Source organism: Prunus dulcis, chromosome 4 (assembly GCF_902201215.1).
Source record: "Prunus dulcis chromosome 4, ALMONDv2, whole genome shotgun sequence".
Lineage (NCBI taxonomy): Eukaryota > Viridiplantae > Streptophyta > Magnoliopsida > Rosales > Rosaceae > Prunus > Prunus dulcis.
Genome location: NC_047653.1, coordinates 14398251 through 14416426, shown reverse-complemented (window position 1 = coordinate 14416426; position 18176 = coordinate 14398251). Strand labels below are relative to the sequence as shown.

At 36.5% G+C, this 18176-nt stretch overlaps 1 protein-coding gene across 2 annotated transcripts; it reads right to left on the bottom strand.

Annotated features, from left to right (window-relative positions):
- Positions 1-270: 270 nt before the first annotated feature.
- On the bottom strand, positions 271-4985 carry LOC117624915 (65-kDa microtubule-associated protein 1). Of its 2 annotated transcripts, XM_034356440.1 has the most exons (10): positions 4848-4985; positions 3760-3853; positions 3452-3655; positions 3048-3296; positions 2747-2962; positions 2493-2648; positions 2100-2411; positions 1423-1510; positions 1043-1191; positions 271-816 (listed from the first exon to the last, which is right to left on the bottom strand). In XM_034356440.1, the coding sequence occupies exons 2-10, from the start codon at positions 3829-3831 to the stop codon at positions 517-519; spliced, it is 1746 nt and encodes a 581-aa protein (XP_034212331.1). In that variant the 5' UTR covers positions 3832-3853; positions 4848-4985; the 3' UTR covers positions 271-516. The 2 variants fall into 2 exon arrangements, with proteins under 2 accessions (XP_034212331.1, XP_034212330.1); XM_034356439.1 differs by having other exon boundaries at positions 2100-2648.
- Positions 4986-18176: the final 13191 nt, after the last annotated feature.

Here is an 18176-nt window from a genome sequence, read left to right as displayed (position 1 = left end):
TAGCCACAACTATAAATTCGAAACATAGGATCGGGATCCTCATTTTTTGAATATCATCGAGTTCCTATGGTTATATGTTTCCCAGCCTAAGCCAAGAAAAATTCTCAGTAATACTAGGAGTTACCTAACTAGTATACGAGGAATGTGCAGGCCAGGTTCATTGCAACCAAGACAGGGAAATCCATTCTCGAGTTTAACATGGATTGGGAGTAACGTAAAGCAAAACAATAAAAGAAACAAGAACATTCACGGAACCGAAATTCATAAGTCTAGTGGCAAGAATGCAGAGGCGCGATTTTATTTCGAACACAGAATAGCTACCACCCAAAACATGAAGAACAGAGAACGCAACGTGTATTTAGAAAGCCTCCGAATGCTAAAACATAACATGCACAGGTACACACAGTTCACTCTCCAATTTACCCTCACTGTTTCATACATTATATCCCTACAACAGTAACTAGTTAAAACACTAAAATTTGACAGAGATGTAACCTACAATTATCTCCCTTACTATTATGGTGACACCGGAAGTGTATCAGTGCCAGAAATGTGGGACGCAGCATCTTCTTTTGCTATCTCAACATAGTTCATAGGAGCAACGGGCCTAAGATCCTTCTTCGCATCTTTCGTTACAGACCTGCTTCCATTTTGATGAGCATTGAGTGATAGCCGTCTGCCAGGAGTTCCATTTGGACCTCCATTTGCACGAGGACCTACTACCTTCTTTGTGCCAACTGGTCGAGCAGGGCTAGGCTTTGAGCCAAATATGGTTTCTTGTTCTGTGTGCTGTAGCTCTTGATACTTCTTCTGATCCTGCAAAATCCATGGGACATAATCCCATTTGATGCAAGAGGACAATGAACTCAGACTGATGTAAAAACCAAAATAAAAAGGCTACTAAAACGTCAGATTTAGATTTAGGTCATGTCAAGCATAATTACGTAGGAAAATAACTAAACTCATGTAAAAATCAATGAGCATTTAATCACCTCATATAATCATCAATAATCATTTAATTATCTATTCAAGTAAAACGTACCCTCATCCTCCGCTTCTCTTCTTCTCTGTCTTGCCTAAGCATGGCATATTCATCTAGCATAGCAAGGAGAGGAACACCATCATAAGTAAATGATATGCCACGATCTTCCTCCCACCCACGAGTTTTGGCTACCAATGTGTCCACAAGAGCTGCATTGCCAAGAAAATGGAAAAAAAATAAGAAATTTGGAACTAATGGGTGGACTGTAAGCACGTCAAGGAGTGGTAATCGACAGCATGGATTGTTTAATTTTCTTTGATCATGCACATATTACACTGTACATGCCATACAAAACTTCCTTTACTTATGCGTCTCACTTTCTGTCAAATCTGCATCTGTAAGACTACAGTTGTCATAACCGTGTTATCCTCTACACTTACCTGGAATTTTGTTAACTAGAATACGTGCTTTCTCTGCACGCTTGAGGTTTAGGTGTGCACCTCTACTTGCATTATACCTGTTTTCATCCTGTTTCAACAAGACAATGTTGGTTACAATGAAACGCCTAAAATTGGAAAATTCAAGTATAAAAAATCAGCAAAATTCATATGGGTTGCACAGATACAAAGTCATATGCATAGAATCTCCTAGGCCAGTTATTAGTTTTAAAGGACTACATGGTTACTCTAACCACCCTGAAAAGGCAACACTGCAACCCAAGAACTCCACGCCTAAGCCCATACATGAAATGGTTACATTTTCCTGTATGTTCATATATATTTGGCAGGTGGTTAGATGGGTAGGACTTCTAATAGATCCTCCCCAGGTCCTATTTACCAAGTAGCTTCATTCTAGTAACTGTTGAATTACAATACTTAATTCTAGCATGTCCGACATCTACAGTAATTCACAGAGAACAATGGAGAAGGTCTAGGTAGTTGGACTCCAATGGACGGGGAGCATAGTGAAGGTGCTTTCTTCAACAACAACAACAAAAAAGTCTATCGTAATGTATGGGGAGCACTGTGCGACATATGAAACTCTGTTTTCCACAATAAGGTCCAGCCAGCAATTCACATTCATGCGTAGGTAGATATTTCAGGGAGAGTTTAATTACGCGATTGTAGTCCTCAAGCCAACTCTCTTCTTCGCAGGCTGACATCCATTTCTCAACTTTGTCCAATATATCCTTTCTGCTTAGAGCTTCATCCCTCGCTTTCGCTATCTGATCATCCATGTCAGCCAGTAATTCAGTAGGTTCAACATTCCCAGAATCAATCAGTTCCATAATCTTATCTCTCGCAGCTTCTGGATCTATTTCTATGTGAGCTCGAGTGAAAATCTCCTCAAGCTCTGACTGCTTCTTGAATGCAATTTCCTTCATCCTGCTTGATTTCAGCTGATCAAGCCGCTCAACTTCGACCTCAGTCTTCAAAACAAAATCGAGAAATGAGTAAACAGCCATCATAAATTGTTTTAACAAACCACTGAACATCATATGCTTATATACCTGCTCAATCAGATCCCAGGCAAGAGCCCCAGGAACAGTCACTTCATCCACTGAAGCTGATATGTTACAGGTAACATGGTCAAAGAATCCCCTTTCCTCATCAGGGGTATCCATCAGATTCCACAGATCAAGTAGCTGTGTTGCTGACTCTTGGAGCTTTAAAGTGAAGATAAATGTCAAATTTAATCCGAAATATAAATTATTATTTTTCTACAAACACAAATAATGAAAAAGAAAAAGGAAAAAAGAAATACCTTATGCAGCCTCTGCTTCTTATCTTCTTTTAGTGCTAAGACAGTCTTAGCCAGCCTAGATAAAGTATCATTGCTAATGCTTTTGGATTGCACACCAGTTGAGTCATTTAAGCTAGGATGGACCTCTGTAACAGTACTCAAGAAGTCCAGCCCAAGCACAGCACAAAGGTCATGCACTGTGCTCACAAATTCAAGCACCTTGTGCAATCTTTCACTCTGTCAGATCAAATGAGAAATTAACACTACGAACTTATTGCAGATTAAGCATTTTGCCATGTTCATGAGGATAAGATATATTTACCTTTTCCTTTTGAAGATCATGAAGTTGGGATTGATATTCATCTAATTTCTTCAGGGATAGATCAGACTCATCAACAGCAGGACTCTCACTGAGATTCAAGTTCCCAGCAATTTCTCCACAAATCTTTTGTATCTGTGACTGTACATCAGAAAACTCCTTCACCCTGTCCTCTTTCTGTTTCCACAGCTGCTCCAGTACTGGCGCTATAGCCGCAAGCTGTTCCTTGATTGTTCCTGAAGTCTTCTCGGGCTGTAAACAAATTAACACTTCATTATTACTTAGAAGACAAAATGATAGACTATTAACGTGCTTTAATGTAGCAATAAAAGATCATCAGTTCATATGAAGAAAAAATATATAATTTCTTTTTTAATAAGATGAAGAAAAAATTTGTAATTACTCACAACTCCGACAAAACTTTTTTCTCCCAGAGCTGATACAAGACTGGAAAGCTCAAGTTTGGCATCAGACAATTCCTGAAGGAGCTGTGCCCTTGACTTTGCTGCCAGCTCGACCTTCCTCTTGTATACATCTAGACACTCTTGCTCTAATTGAAGAAGCATTTTGTCTCGTTCTTCATCACTCTCGCCAACTTCATTCCAAATTTCCTGCAATAAATCATGCATTAGTTCAACATCCAATCTTCACATTACATAAAAAGAAGCTGTGATGAAGAAAAAGACAGACAATCAAAGGTAAATATATAAGTCACCTGTAGTTTCTGCAGTAAAGAACCGCAAGTCGTTTCTCCAAGACGAGGGTTTTCAGCATCCGCGACAGCCATTTTTGTTAAATCACCACCTAGACTGCATCATCGAAAATGTTCAGAAGACACTTAATACATTTTCATAAATAGTGTATAAACACCCGTCAGCATCAGTCACATAAGACGGTAAGTAATCAGTAAAAAGGATCAAGCATAATAAAAGACCACAAGTATGAATTAACCTCAGAAAACGATAGAAATACATAGTAGCCCTGTTTAAGCTCAACCATCAGCTGAGCATTAGAAATTTAAATTCCATAAAATAAGATAAAACAACTCAAATGCCAAAAGCAGAGTAATTTTTATATGGTATCTATAAACATAACACAGAGATGCCCTCTCTATATCTTCTGGGTTCTGGAAATCACGGCGGTCAACTATTAATACCTTCAACCCGGAAATAAATTTTGATAAAATAAAAATGAAGTTCTAAACACAGATCACGCAAACCAGATCGTGCTACCCAGTAAACAAAAATTACAATCGATGTACCAAGTTAAAGCAACCCAAACAAATGAACCATTTTTTAAGTTTTCTTTCTTTCAACTTGGGAGTGTCAAAAAAGCAAAATAAAGATTCTGATCTTAAAAATCTAGACATAGAACACAAGAATAAGAATACTAACTTTTTTCCCTCTCATCTTCCCATCACCAAAAACAAAGCACTAATCATAGTAGTACATTATACTAATCCCCACTTAATTAACCAAATGAAAGCACTAAATCCAACATTCCAAATCCATAACCAAGAACAAATCATCAAGAAAAAATCTCAAGCCCAAACACAACTATAAACCCCAATAACAAAATTCACTTCACAGTGGAGCATGCTGAACACAAAACCCACCAAGAAAGAACCCTCATTTGCATTATCCAACCACAACCCATAACCCAGAAACCCCCACATTTAATCATGAACAAGAAATTTCAGAACACTCAGATCCCTCAAGAACTAAAACAACCCCCCATATCCAAACAAAAACCATACAAAATGAAAAACAGAAAAGCAGAGAGTGTAGCAGAGAAAATGCTCACCAGATCGTCCTCGGAGCTAAGGGTTTTTGGGGTTTGTGGGTTTCAGATCTACGAGAGTGAGTGCCGTAGTCTGTGTCTTCCTCGGTGCAATCTCTGAGAGTGAGAGAGTGATGGAAGCTACCACAGGACAGAGAACGAAAAGATTAAAAACAGTGTGCAGATGAAATGGACAAAGGTGGGGCCCTTATATACCATAATCTAATTGTCCCGAAAATGTCCATTCTGCAATGCCCTGGGTTTTGGTGATTAATTACGATTTTGACACTGTTGGATAGTTATTATTAGAGGTAGTTGCTGCTTTGACTGCTTCTTTGTCTGTGTTCTGAGAGATCGTCCATAGCGTTCAGTCCATGGTCAAGGTCAAGGAGGACTATTACCAGAAGAACCTAACAAATGTTGAAATTTGCCAAGTTGACAAGTTTGGCCAGGCCGTATATCTAATATTATTAACTTGTCAAGTAAATAAGATTGATTTTGAACATTTTAATTTCTTGACTTATGTGCATGGGAATTAAAAACGTTACAATGCATGGCCCCCTTTTATTTAATTGTTAGTTATTATAACTAGAATGAATGTTATAAATGATATGTCACATACGTCATTTGGCAATATTTGGTATCGTCTGTCAAATCTCTAATATTATTAACTTGCAAATCAATTAAACTTGACTTTAGATTTCTTTTTGGATTTAAATGCATGGTTGGTTTTATTCATTCACCACTATATATCTAAATAGTTTTCTTTAAGTTTAGCATGGATTTAGGGTTTTCACTTATTTTCATCAATAGAAGAGAGGGGTGTTATCAAATTATAAAGCATATTATGGGAAGCATTTGCCTAAAATTGTCTAGATTGCTCACACGACACAGAAACAATAGTCATCATTTGTATAATAAAATGGAGGAGGAAAAAGCCTTCGGATTCTAAACGTGGATTGGAGGGTCAAAGCAAACCTTAAAATATATAAGAGAGAGAGAGTAGAAAAGATTGGGAGTGGCATTTGTGTGAATGAGTTAAAAATGAATGGCATTTGTTAGTGAGAAGAGGCATGAGAGAAAAAAAAAGAAAAAGTATTGATATGGGAGCGAAACGAGATGTGGGGGCAAAGCTGGTGGTGGTGGTCACTGGCCACGGCTTAGGTGTCATCACGAAGCCAACAGGACCTCAATCCTCTGCAAATCTGCTTATCTACATATGCAAGGCCTCTGTGATTAGATGAGCTCACCAAATTTGTTTTGGATTTTTCCATGTATGATCCTCCAGTATCATGTTTTTTTAATTCTTTTTTTTTTTTTTCTTTTTGTCATGCTATCCAATCATATTTATAATTTCATAATAAATTTGGCGTCACAAGAGATCCCTAATTTCATAATAAATTAATATCATTTGTATTAAAAAAAATTAATAACACATAAAAAAAAAATTAGTGAAAATAACTTTATGTTTAAAATTAAAAGTACATTGTAATCCTTTGTTCTGTTCTTCTCTTAAATCAGGCATTGACATCTTTTTTTTTTTTTTTTTGGGATTCATTATTATACCCAATATAGGAGTTCAAATTATTTTATTTTATTTAAAAAACTTATATGAAATGGACTTTAGAAACACACTCAAAGCCTATTTACAACATAACAAAGAGACTTTTAATTTCTTTTAAATTACAAAACTACCATTGATTTCTTAAAACAAACCCAAAGCCAAAATCTCATAAAAAAGCCCAAAACACTCAATAGAGCATCAAAGTAATTTAATAATTAAAATTAACTTAAAAATGGCTAAAACCTAAATTTACTTAAAAATTAAATTCAATAAGGTCAGCTATCATTTTTTGAGTGTTTTTTGGGTTTTTTTTTTTAGAAATTAAATGGTGTATGGTTTATCTATATTATTAGTGCTAAAAATGGGTATATGACTAAATATCTCCTCCCTCTTTTTCATTCAACAATATAACAAACTTTCGTTTAGAAAATTTAAATTCGCAGTTTTATGCAATAAACTCAAAATTAAATGCCACTAAACCAAATAATTACTAACAACCCATATTAAGATTTTTATTTGTAAAACTTTGACATATACTCAAAAGTATTATGTCCCAAGTTTAAGGAAAGTTTTTTTTTTTTTTTTTCCTTTTGGTAAACTAATTTTGAAGAAAGTTGTTTGTTGCATTGGTGTATGCAATTACTTTTGCCTACCAGTCACACTCACATGTTGATGTCCATACTTGAAAGTTCGGCTTGCAAGTATTTTTACCTGCTTTTCCATAATGACCACTCCATCGATTTTATTAATGTAGTACGGCTAGTTTTGGCCACAAAAGAAAAAAAAAAGAATTACAAGTGGGATACGTGTAATCTTAATGAATCTTATTTTTAATAGTTTTTTTTATTTAAGAGATAATATTATTTTGTTAAATATTTGATATGCTATGTTGTTAGACAATCAATATAAATTGCACATTCAAAGAAGAACTTAGTTGATGATTGAAACATTACTTAAAAGTTGAATCCATATTAAGAGAAGTTGTTTGTTTGGATGCAAAACGCAGCGTTTGGTCCATAGTTCTTCAAGGCAAGAGTGCTTGATTATATATTTAGTTGTATACAAGGTTTAAAATATCGATGTTTCAGAAATATCAGTAATCCAAAAATATGGAAATTTTAATGGAAATATCGAGAAATTATCGATATCGATAAAAATTAAATAAAAACCACGAAAATTGTCAGAAAAAACTTGAAAATTTTTCGTGAAACTTTGGAGATGTTTATTTAGTCAATTTTCTATTACTTTATCACAAAAAATTAGAAGGAAATGTATTGCCTGATTGGTTTAACTGATTTAAGTTGATTATATAGCGAGCTAACAAACACTACGACTCTGCCAGTGTAGAAAATATGTAGTAATTAATGAAAAAATATTAAACATACCATAATCATTTATTTATAATGATTACAATATTTTACAATTTATACATTGCATGGTAAGATACATGAGTGACTTAGTATCACATAGAGTTCTTATAATGTTCAAATTTGAGTTATTTACACTAACACCCCCCTAAGGTTTTCAACTTTTTCATAAAACTCATTGAAGTTTAAGAAATTACAAAAACACGCCCTGAGGTTTTAAATAATTTTCGCAAAACTCCTTTTTATTAATTTTTCATCCAAACATTGATGATTTTATACACATACAAAATTTCTCCAAATGACAAATTGGTCTTTGAGATTAGATTGCATATACCTCACTGAGGTTAATTTTGTCAATTGCATAAGTTTTGTTTAAATGAAATTATCAATTTTTGGACAAACAATCAATGAAAATGGGTTTTGTGAAAACAAACTGAAATCTCAGGGGGTGTTCGTGTAATTTTTTAGACCTGAGGGGGTTTCGTGAAAGTACAAGAAACCTCAGGAGGTGTTAGTGTAAATAACTCTTCAAATTTTTCATTGTCTTTATCATCTCGATATTATTTTGGCCAAATATTGCTGAATTGTGAGAGAAATTATCGATGTCAATATTTTTCGATATTATCGATACTTATACGATATGTGTATGGATATATTCCAAAATATTTTAGATCTAAAAAAACGATAATATCCTCGACATTATCGATATTTTAATCCTTGGCTATATATCATACACTTAAGAGAGGTTGCTTTCACCAATTATTTTGGTTCCATCATGAAGATGATGCTTTTCCTTAATTGTCTCTCACTAGCTGATTAATTAATTAATCATCTAATTGGCTAATTAACATGGTACGTGTACTATGTTTTCTTTATAAATAAGTTGATTTAAATCAAATTGATGTTTGACTAAAAATTTGGCAAGTGATGGTTTTTCAGACTTGAGCTTCATTGATGTACGAATATCAATTATGAAATGAAGGGGCCAATGGGAACAGCTTTGTAGGGCTTGTTTCATGTGGGCGAGACAGGAACTGTATGGGAACTGTTTGGGTGCATTGTAAGAGCCAAAAACTCTCACATGCTCTTTGTACTGTTATAGTATTAATCTTTATTGTTTTTGGTACATCTACTATTATAAAGTTTTAATTAGCCAGAAAATATATCACCTTTGCTATAGGAATAATAATATAATATGCAACACATAATGTTATATGTGACTATTTAAAATAGTTTCTTAATTACTCTTAAGAGCCACACCCGTGGTGATTGGATACCGATAGCGGAGATTTATTATTTATTTAACTATCAAAACCGATAAATAAGGGTGGAATTACATATAGATCTGAATTAATTATACGCTTCTTTCTTTAAGCTCCATATAAATAAGGGCGGAGTCACATATAGAACTGAATTCAGATTAAGAAAAAGCCTTGAAGCATATTTCTAGAGGCACTGGCACTAAATGTAATTGAATGCAATATCAAAGATAAAGTAAAGAGATGACTGTTGGGGTTGGATGGAGGAATTTGGTCTTTACAACATTTGGTATGGAGATCTATTGCTACTTGCAATTTTCTGGAACAGTAGTTCATGGATGGACATATCTGCTGAGGAAACGCCATTAATGATTGTATTTTGTAGGTCCAACGTCTCCAAGCTTGCAAATTGTACCGGCATTATAATGGAGCCTACAATTTTATCATGTATGATTGGCAAGTTGTATTTCTTGAAAAGAGTTCTACATCCATCATCAAACTGACGCAACCGTTACTCTCAAACTTATTTTACCATTCATTCTTAATCTAGTATTGACCGAATTTTAATTGTTTTCTCTTATACTTTTATAGTGAATCTCTAACAACCTGAGGACATATCTCATATTGAGTAAACCTCGTCAACAAATTATTGTGTTGTGTAATTGTTTACTTTTATCTTTCTCAATCGCGTTCGACCACATTATTAACCTCTTAAATCTTCCAAGAGTTAACAAACATTATTAACCTCTTAAATCTTCCGAGAGTTAACAAACATTAGTAACCTCTTGAGTTCCCCTTCCAAGACTATCTGATTCTCACATTATATTGGTTCATTACTTTCTTTCATGCCCTCAATATCTTAATTATTTCCTTAGTTTTGATTTTTTGATACAAGAGATATTGGGAGAGAGCGTCAAGCTCAATGTTTATCTTTTCATTTAGTCTACCTATTTGTGTACTCATCTCTATTTCTCTAATCATATGATGAGGGAGATAGAGAAAGAGAGAAGTATACAATATAATATAGGTAAGTTATTTTGGACTTTTACTCATACGTTTCAAATGGATGAACTAGGTTTGGGCTAATGGTTTAGTAGATTTCATGCACTGTGGGCCCAAATCGTCGGCTTGCCTCGTTGGCCTCGGATGTGTTAAATGGGTCGGGTTGACATAGTATGACACGAGCCTAATCTGTTTAAATGGGAACGCAACATGGCTCAAGTACAATTATTGAAAGCATGGGCAATGCTTGGCTCGAACCCGCTTCAAGCCTAGTCCAACCCACTTAAATTTGTTTTATTTTTCAAGGCTCACATTACATAAATCATATCCCCTCAATATCTACATATATGGACTTTGATTTGGGGCTTCTTCTTCCAACAAATCATAAATTTTCATATTAAATAAATACTACAATAAATCCTCAATTTTTAGTCCCATATTAAATCCTCAATAAATAAATACTACAATAAACCTTCAATTTTTAGTCTCATATTACATATAAGAAAGGTATTAATATGTTATAATTTTTTTTGTATAAATTTAATATGCTAACATGAGTAATTTTTTTTGAAAAGAAATTCAAGGAAAAAAAAAATATTCAAGTTAAATGAGCCAAGCATGGGTCAGCCTCAAGCATGGCCCGGTTCCATGTGAACTTGGGCTTTGAGCCGGGACAGGATCAATGATTTTGATAAATAGGCTAGGACGGCATGACCCGATTAATTAAATAGGTCGACCTAACCCAGCCCAAATAACTTAGTGGCATGAATTTAAATGGGCCAGGATGTGTCGTTTGACAACTCTACCTCAAAACCTTCATTGCTTCTCATTCTCTCTTTGTACTCTTCCACTCTCTTAGTCTCATTTTCTCACAATTTCTATAGATTCCCACTATCTTAATGTTATCTTGATTTTTAGATAAAATGTATTTTTCTTCTTTCATTAACGAGGGAGGAGATATTCAAACTTGTGATTTTATCCAATATTAGGAAGAGAACTACTGCTTGCGGTTGAGAGGGTTGTAACAAGTAGTCTTTTGTGTAGAGTTACCGCAACTAGAACTACTGAAGCTAAGGGCAACAAGATTGATGATGTCTGTTGGTTGTTTCTATGCTCTCAATGGTCATAATAGACTGACCAATTCATGTCCTTGTATAATGTTGTGCATTTTTTGTATATATATATATATATATGTATATATTTTTTTTACAGTAATGTAATTGGAACTAATGCTTTACTTCATGAAATATCAATTTTCAGCTTTTGTAAATCTCCATTGGAGTGTCTCCACACAAAAAAGTGGATCATCAGTAATTTTCATTTGGACACATCAATAAAATCAACAAACACAATTATTTACTTTGCTCGACAATTCAACCAAAACAACAAAAAAGTTCATAATTTCCATTTCTGGAACTCTTTGATCTTATATATCATAGCTTTAACACAATGCAATCATCCTTTCATTTTTCCATGCTTTCATACTATCTTATTACTTATTAAAGGATGAATCTGATTCACTTCTTGAACCACCAGTGGTTGACTTCGGGTATTTAGTTCTTACTCCTTCCGACAACAGCAGCAAGAGCTCCAAATTGCATACTTAGTGAAGCAGCAGCAAGAGCCAGAGGTTGTATGTACTCAATGGCTGATTCAATTGTGACGAGGGTACATTCAATAACAACGACATGAATATGAGACTAAAGTCCCTCTTTGCATTATATTACTAGCACCTCCTTCTATGTCCCTTCTTATATAAACATTGCATATGGAACCACGAATGACATACCTATTCGTACAATCTCAACAGCTCCCTCGCCTTACTTCTTCATTCCTGTGTTAATTCAATATTTGTCTAGCCTGCCAATCGTTATCTTGATATGAGATTACCTGCTATTCCTAACAAAGGCGATGAATATCGTGACAATTGGGATAACATATTCATATGCCTTTATCAATGTATTACATTACACCCGACAAAGTTCTTATTACATGCAGTAGTACAGTACGACGTGCATTAAAACACGAGTTTCAGCAGTCCTAGTTGAGCTAGTTGAGCTAGGAGTTTTAAGCATTAAGTCTTTTCCTTCGGGAAGTCATTCCGGGAAAGAAAGCCAAATCATGGAGGAAAGCAAGTCAGTCAAAGGGTAGCAAGCGAGTTCCTTCCCATCGGTCCTAGTTTGCTTATTTCCTATCTCTTGTGCAAGGCTAGTTGTCCATAGCGCTAACATGCTCGGGCTCCTGTCTGTGATAGAATGGTTTCATGCTCTTTCCCTCTCTTTGCCTTATCCATTTGGGGGTTTCTTATAACTAATATATGTGTTTTGATGTTGAAATAATATTTAGACTGAAATGTTCGTTGCCGAAGGAAAAGGTAATTGAGGATGGAAAATGTAACATTTCAAATGTTTTTCGTAAGGCGAGGTAGTCAGTGCAGGTAGGCGAGGGCAACTCTATGATTTATGGGTGTATATACTATTTCCTTTTATCGTTGTAGCAATCTTTCTTAGTGCACCCTTGGGCGAGGAAAGAGAGAATGCTTGGTAGCATGACAATAGTAGTTTAGTAGGCAAGCTATTAGCACACTTTTCTCTAAGGGTTGAAAGTGTTGGCGTGACTTGTGGATATTGACTTACTTTTCTTACATACCAAGAATTCCTATTATAATTGTAATTGATTTACTTTAATTCATGATTTCCTACTGTAAATAGATTTAGGAATTTATTATTTACTTGCCCATTCAAGTTTCGTTGTATTATAAATATGACCTCCTACACGGAGAAGAATACACAGAAAATTCCCACAAACAAATATTCTCTCATAGTTTTCATATTTTAGCATGGTACCAGAGCGGCGATCTTGGTATTGCTGACTCTAGTTTCAAACCTCCGCCACCGCTATGGAGGTTGATGATTTTTTCAACCCTTATGGAGGTAGCACCACTGACTCCTTCTCTCATTCTCAACCAACCATCGTTGAGTTGAGTGTCCAGATGGCTCCGCCCCTACAGATGCAAACTTTGACCCCAAACTTGATCCAGAATCAGGATCCTCTTTTGACGACCCCGACCCCGACTATGACGACGACGACCCCGACTCCGAAGACGACCCCAACCCCCACTCCGATGATGACCCCAACCTCGAATTTGTCTCTGATTCAGACCCCGATCCTGATTTGGACTCCGACTCCGGCCTCGACTCGGGATCAGATTCCGATCCAAATTCCTACTCAACCTGTATCCTATGCATCTTCCGCTGCACAGATTATGACTTCTAGACTAACGACCCCGACACATGGACCAAATTGCGCATATTGTGGTGATCCGAGACACACTTGTGAGACTTGTTTTAAATCGCATGGCTACCCCAATTGGTGGGCTACTCTTACAGATCGAGGACAATGCAATATGACTAGTAATGGTACTGGTTATGGATTCCATACTTCCGATAAGATTGATTTCAGGAGCTGGATAATTGATTCCAGTGCAACTGATCATATGACGTTTGATCCTGATGATTTTCTGAATACTACACAACCTCGACGAACCTGCATTGCAAATGCCAATGGTGTTACTTATCCTGTGACAGGGGCTGGCACTGTTGCACTCTCATCCTCTCTCACACTGTCTAATACTTTACTTGTTCCATCTTTATCCACTAAATTGTTGTCAGTTAGTCTGCTTACTGAACAATTGAATTGTTGTGTACTCATTTACCCGAGTTTTTATTTGCTTCAGGATATTCACATTAAGGAGATTCTTGGTCGTGGTACTAAGAGAGGGGGGCTATATTATGTCGATGACTTCAGTCCCGGCATGGCTAACAGCGTGACACATCCCTTTGATAGTAAACAAAAGCAAATCTGGTTGTGGTACCGTTGATTGGGACATCCGTCTTTTAGTTATATGAAGCATCTTATACCAGATTTATTCTCAGGTTTCAAGGACTCTGACTTCACATGTGATACTTGTATTTTGGCCAAGAGTCACCGTGTGCCCTACCCGTTGAGTACGAACAAGTGTACTACTCCATTTACGTTAATTCATTCTGATGTCCGGGGACCTTCTCCTATCACTGCTCCTTCTGGTGTTCGATGGTTTGTCACATTCATCGATGATTGTACACGGATGACATGGCTTTATTTGCTGAAGAATAAAAACGAAGTGTTTTCCTTTTCAGTCCTTCCACAAACAGATGAAAACTCAGTTTAATGCTCAAATCCAGATTCTTCGCTCAGACAATGGTGGAGAATTTGTCAATCATGACTTTCAGACTTACTTCCAATAACATGAAATTATCCATAAGACGACTTGTCCTCATACACCACAACAAAATGGTGTTGCTGAAATAAAAAATCGACATCTTCTTGAAACCGCCCGAGCACTTCTGGTTGGCGCTCATGTTCCTCGCCATCACTGGGATGATGCTATTGTCATCGCGGTTCATCTGATCAACCGCATGCCTTCTGGTGTGCTGACCTTTAAAACTCCCTTACAGGTGCTTGCACAACACAGACCTCTGCCTTCTGTTTTGGTACTCACACCCCAAATCTTTGGATGTGTGGCTTTCGTTCATCTCCACAAAAATCAACGTAGCAAACTTGATCCATGTGCACTTCGTTGTGTTTTTGTGGGTTATGCCACTCATCAGAAAGGATACCGCTGTTATCACCCTCCTACCCAACGAACCTATGTCACTTTGGATGTGACCTTTCTGGAATCTGAGCTGTTCTTCCATGAACCATCATCCAATTCTACACTTCAGGGGGAGATACGAAGTGAAGAGCAGAATTGGAGCAACTTGGAAAATAAAGAAATTCTCCTATGTACAGAAATGATTGATCATTCCGAGTCTGGAGCACGAGATTACTCTCTGTCGAAAAGCGACCAATCGCCTATTCATAGCGATCAATTGCCTGACCCACCTGATCCATGCGAAGATATTTCTGATCCGAGTCTCACACCTACAGACAATACAGAACAACAAGATGAAGACCCCCCTCTAACTCAACAGTACCAACAGACCAATCTCCTGAGAATATCCTTGGGGTAACTACTCCTACTAGATTGTGCATTTAGATGATAAAACTATTGGATATCAATTACCTTTCAGGCAAAATTGTGGGAAGCCACCAAACCGTTATTCACCTGATATTGGCAAGACATCCAAGTATCTAATTGCAAATCATGTATCCACTGAGAAGCTGTCTGAACCACTCAAGGATTTTGTGCATCAATTGTCTGCTATCCATATTCCAACCAAGCTCTCTGAAGCATTGAAAGATCCTAAGTGGGTCCAAGCTATAAAAGAGGAGATGAAAGCCCTTGAGAAAAATCAGACTTGGACATTGGAGACTATACCCCGAGGAAAAAAGACTATCAGATGTAGATGGGTGTTTACTATAAAACACAATGCATATGGATCTATCGAGCGATACAAGGCAAGACTTGTGGCAAAAGGGTACACACAGACCTATGGTATAGACTATGAAGAAACCTTTGCTCCAGTTGCAAAGTTAAACACCGTCAGAGTCTTATTGTCCCTTGCAGCTAATTTGGATTGGCCACTACACCAATTTAATGTAAAGAATGCTTTTCTACATGGCGAACTCACGGAGGAGGTGTACATGGACATTCCTCCTGGATATAATACTACTCAGACTAGAACAGTTTGCAGGTTACGAAAAGCATTGTATGGATTGAAACAATCACCACGTGCATGGTTTGGACGGTTCACCATGGCAATGAAGAACAATGGTTTCAAACAGTGCAACTCAGATCATACTATGTTCTTGAAACATCGAAAAGGGAAGGTAACAGCATTAATAATCTATGTTGATGATATGATTATTATTGGGAATGATAAACAGGAAATATCACAGCTACAAGACTATCTAGCTACGGAGTTTGAGATGAAGGATCTAGGTGGACTCAAGTATTTCTTGGGAATTGAGGTGGCTCGATCGCAGCAAGGCATATTTTTCTCTCAAAGGAAATATGTCTTAGACTTGTTGACAGACACATGAATGCTAGATTGTAAACCTACGGACACTCCAATTGTTCAGAATCATCATCTTGGAGAATATCCGGATCCAGTTCCAACTAACAAAGAAAGATACCAAAGGTTAGTGGGAAGATTGATCTATTTGTCACATACTCGACCAGACATTGCTTATGCGGTGAGCGTTGTCAATCAATTTATGCACTCTCCAAGTGAAGACCATATGAATGCAGTTCTTCGGATACTTAGATATTTGAAGTCTGCACCTGGAAAAGGACTTATGTTCTCAAAACATGGTCATCTAAATATTGATGGTTATTCAGATGCAGATTGGGCAGGTAATGTAACAGATAGAAAATCCACATCGGGTTACTTCACATTCGTGGGAGGTAATTTGGTGACATGAAGAAGCAAGAAACAGAATGTAGTTGCTTTATCCAGTGCAGAAGCCGAGTTCAGAGGCATGACTAAAGGGATTTGTGAACTTCTTTGGTTAAGAAAGTTGCTTACTGAACTTGGGTATAAACCTACATCCGCAATGAATCTCTTTTGTGACAACAAGGCTACTATAGCCATTGCACAGAATTCGGTTCAGCATGATTGTACTAAACATGTTGAGGTGGATCGACACTTCATCAAACAAAAGCTTGAGGCTAAAGTGTTTCAGTTTCCTTTTGTGAAATCCGAGGATCAATTGGCGGATATTTTGACAAAGGCAATTTCCAGTAAAGCATTCCACAATTCACTGGATTAGTTGGGCATTGGCGACATCTATGCACCAACATGAGGGGGAGTGTTAGCGTGACTTGTGGATATTGACTTACTTTCCTTACACACCAAGAATTCCTATTATAATTGTAATTGATTTACTTTAATTCCTGATTTCCTATTGTAAATAGATTTATGAATTTATTATTTACTTGCTCATTCAGGTTTCGTTGTATTATAAATATAACCTCCTACAAGGAGAAGAATACACAGAAAATTCCCACAAACAAATATTCTCTCATAGTTTTCATATTTTAGCAGAAAGCCAGTAGTAAACCAGTCAGCTAGTTGAAGTTAGAAAGTTCAGAAGTAGCTGCTCTCCTAGCTGCACATTCATCGTCTATAATAGTATGCGACATTGTCCTTTCTTGTTGATGGTAAGTGAAAAAGATGAATCATATACCCCTATTTTTACCTACAAAAAACAAGGACACCCTATTTTTGTTTGGTCTGAGCGCATTTTCAGATGAATCAATAAGCCTCATACTTTTCTGTTAAAAGAGTATGGTCTGTTTGGAAAATTTCTTGTTTTATTTTACTAAAGATGGAGAAGAAAATGGATAAAAATGTGAGAAAAGAGATTATAGATGACAGGACCCGACCCAATTTCCACTTTGGAATTCGGGCCAAGTCCTGTGCGCGTCCGACACCTGGCTGATGTCGGGCACAGATGACCTTTGTACCCTTTTTATCTCAATTTCTTTTCAAATTTCTCTTCGACTTCTGCCGAAATTTCGGCAGAGTCTCCCCTGTATTTTGACCAGTCCCAAAATTTTCTACCTGTTAAACAATCAATAAATTCATCCCAACAGCCAGAATGTCTCAAGTGACAGATCTCAACTTCGTTTTTCCACTAATACTAGATATTAGAGCATATTCTAAAGTTTTCGAGGTTTTAAGGATTTTCTACTAAACTCTACCTTACTTGATGGCGCGGAAGCTATGAATGGCCCGGTGGTGGATCCCGCGTACTTCTACGGCCTGGGGGCGAAAAACAAGTTTTAAACTGTGAGTGGACAAAATAAAATTCTTAAAAACAAGCCAGAATATAATACCCCCGTTTTGAAATAACTAAGGATATATATATATATATCGATAATTTAACTATATTTCAATATAAGAAATTCTATAAGCATGAATCAGTATGCTGATGAATAAACTTACATAATTGATCAAAGATATCACTGCATGGAGAAATCAAAGAACTGGTATAACCGAACAAATATATAAAGATATAAATGTGCAAATACTAAGAAACCGATATAAAATAACTGAAAGTCATCCTTGAATAAAAGAAAACTCAAAATCCTTTGGAAATACCACCTATTTGTACCCCTGTCATATCCGTCAATTCCCTGGCAGGTCTCGGGCGCCACGCAGTCTACCCGAGCCGC

Bases quoted from the DNA above. Each gene is read 5' to 3' on its own strand.
- LOC117624915 (XM_034356439.1), bottom strand. From the start codon at position 3,831: ATGGCTGTCGCGGATGCTGAAAACCCTCGTCTTGGAGAAACGACTTGC. The intron at 3,297-3,451 runs GTGAGTAATTAC...ATTTGTTTACAG, and splicing joins AAAAAAGTTTTGTCGGAGTT to CCCGAGAAGACTTCAGGAAC. The intron at 1,511-2,099 runs GTAATTAAACTC...TTGTTGAAACAG, and splicing joins GGCTTGAGGACTACAATCGC to GATGAAAACAGGTATAATGC.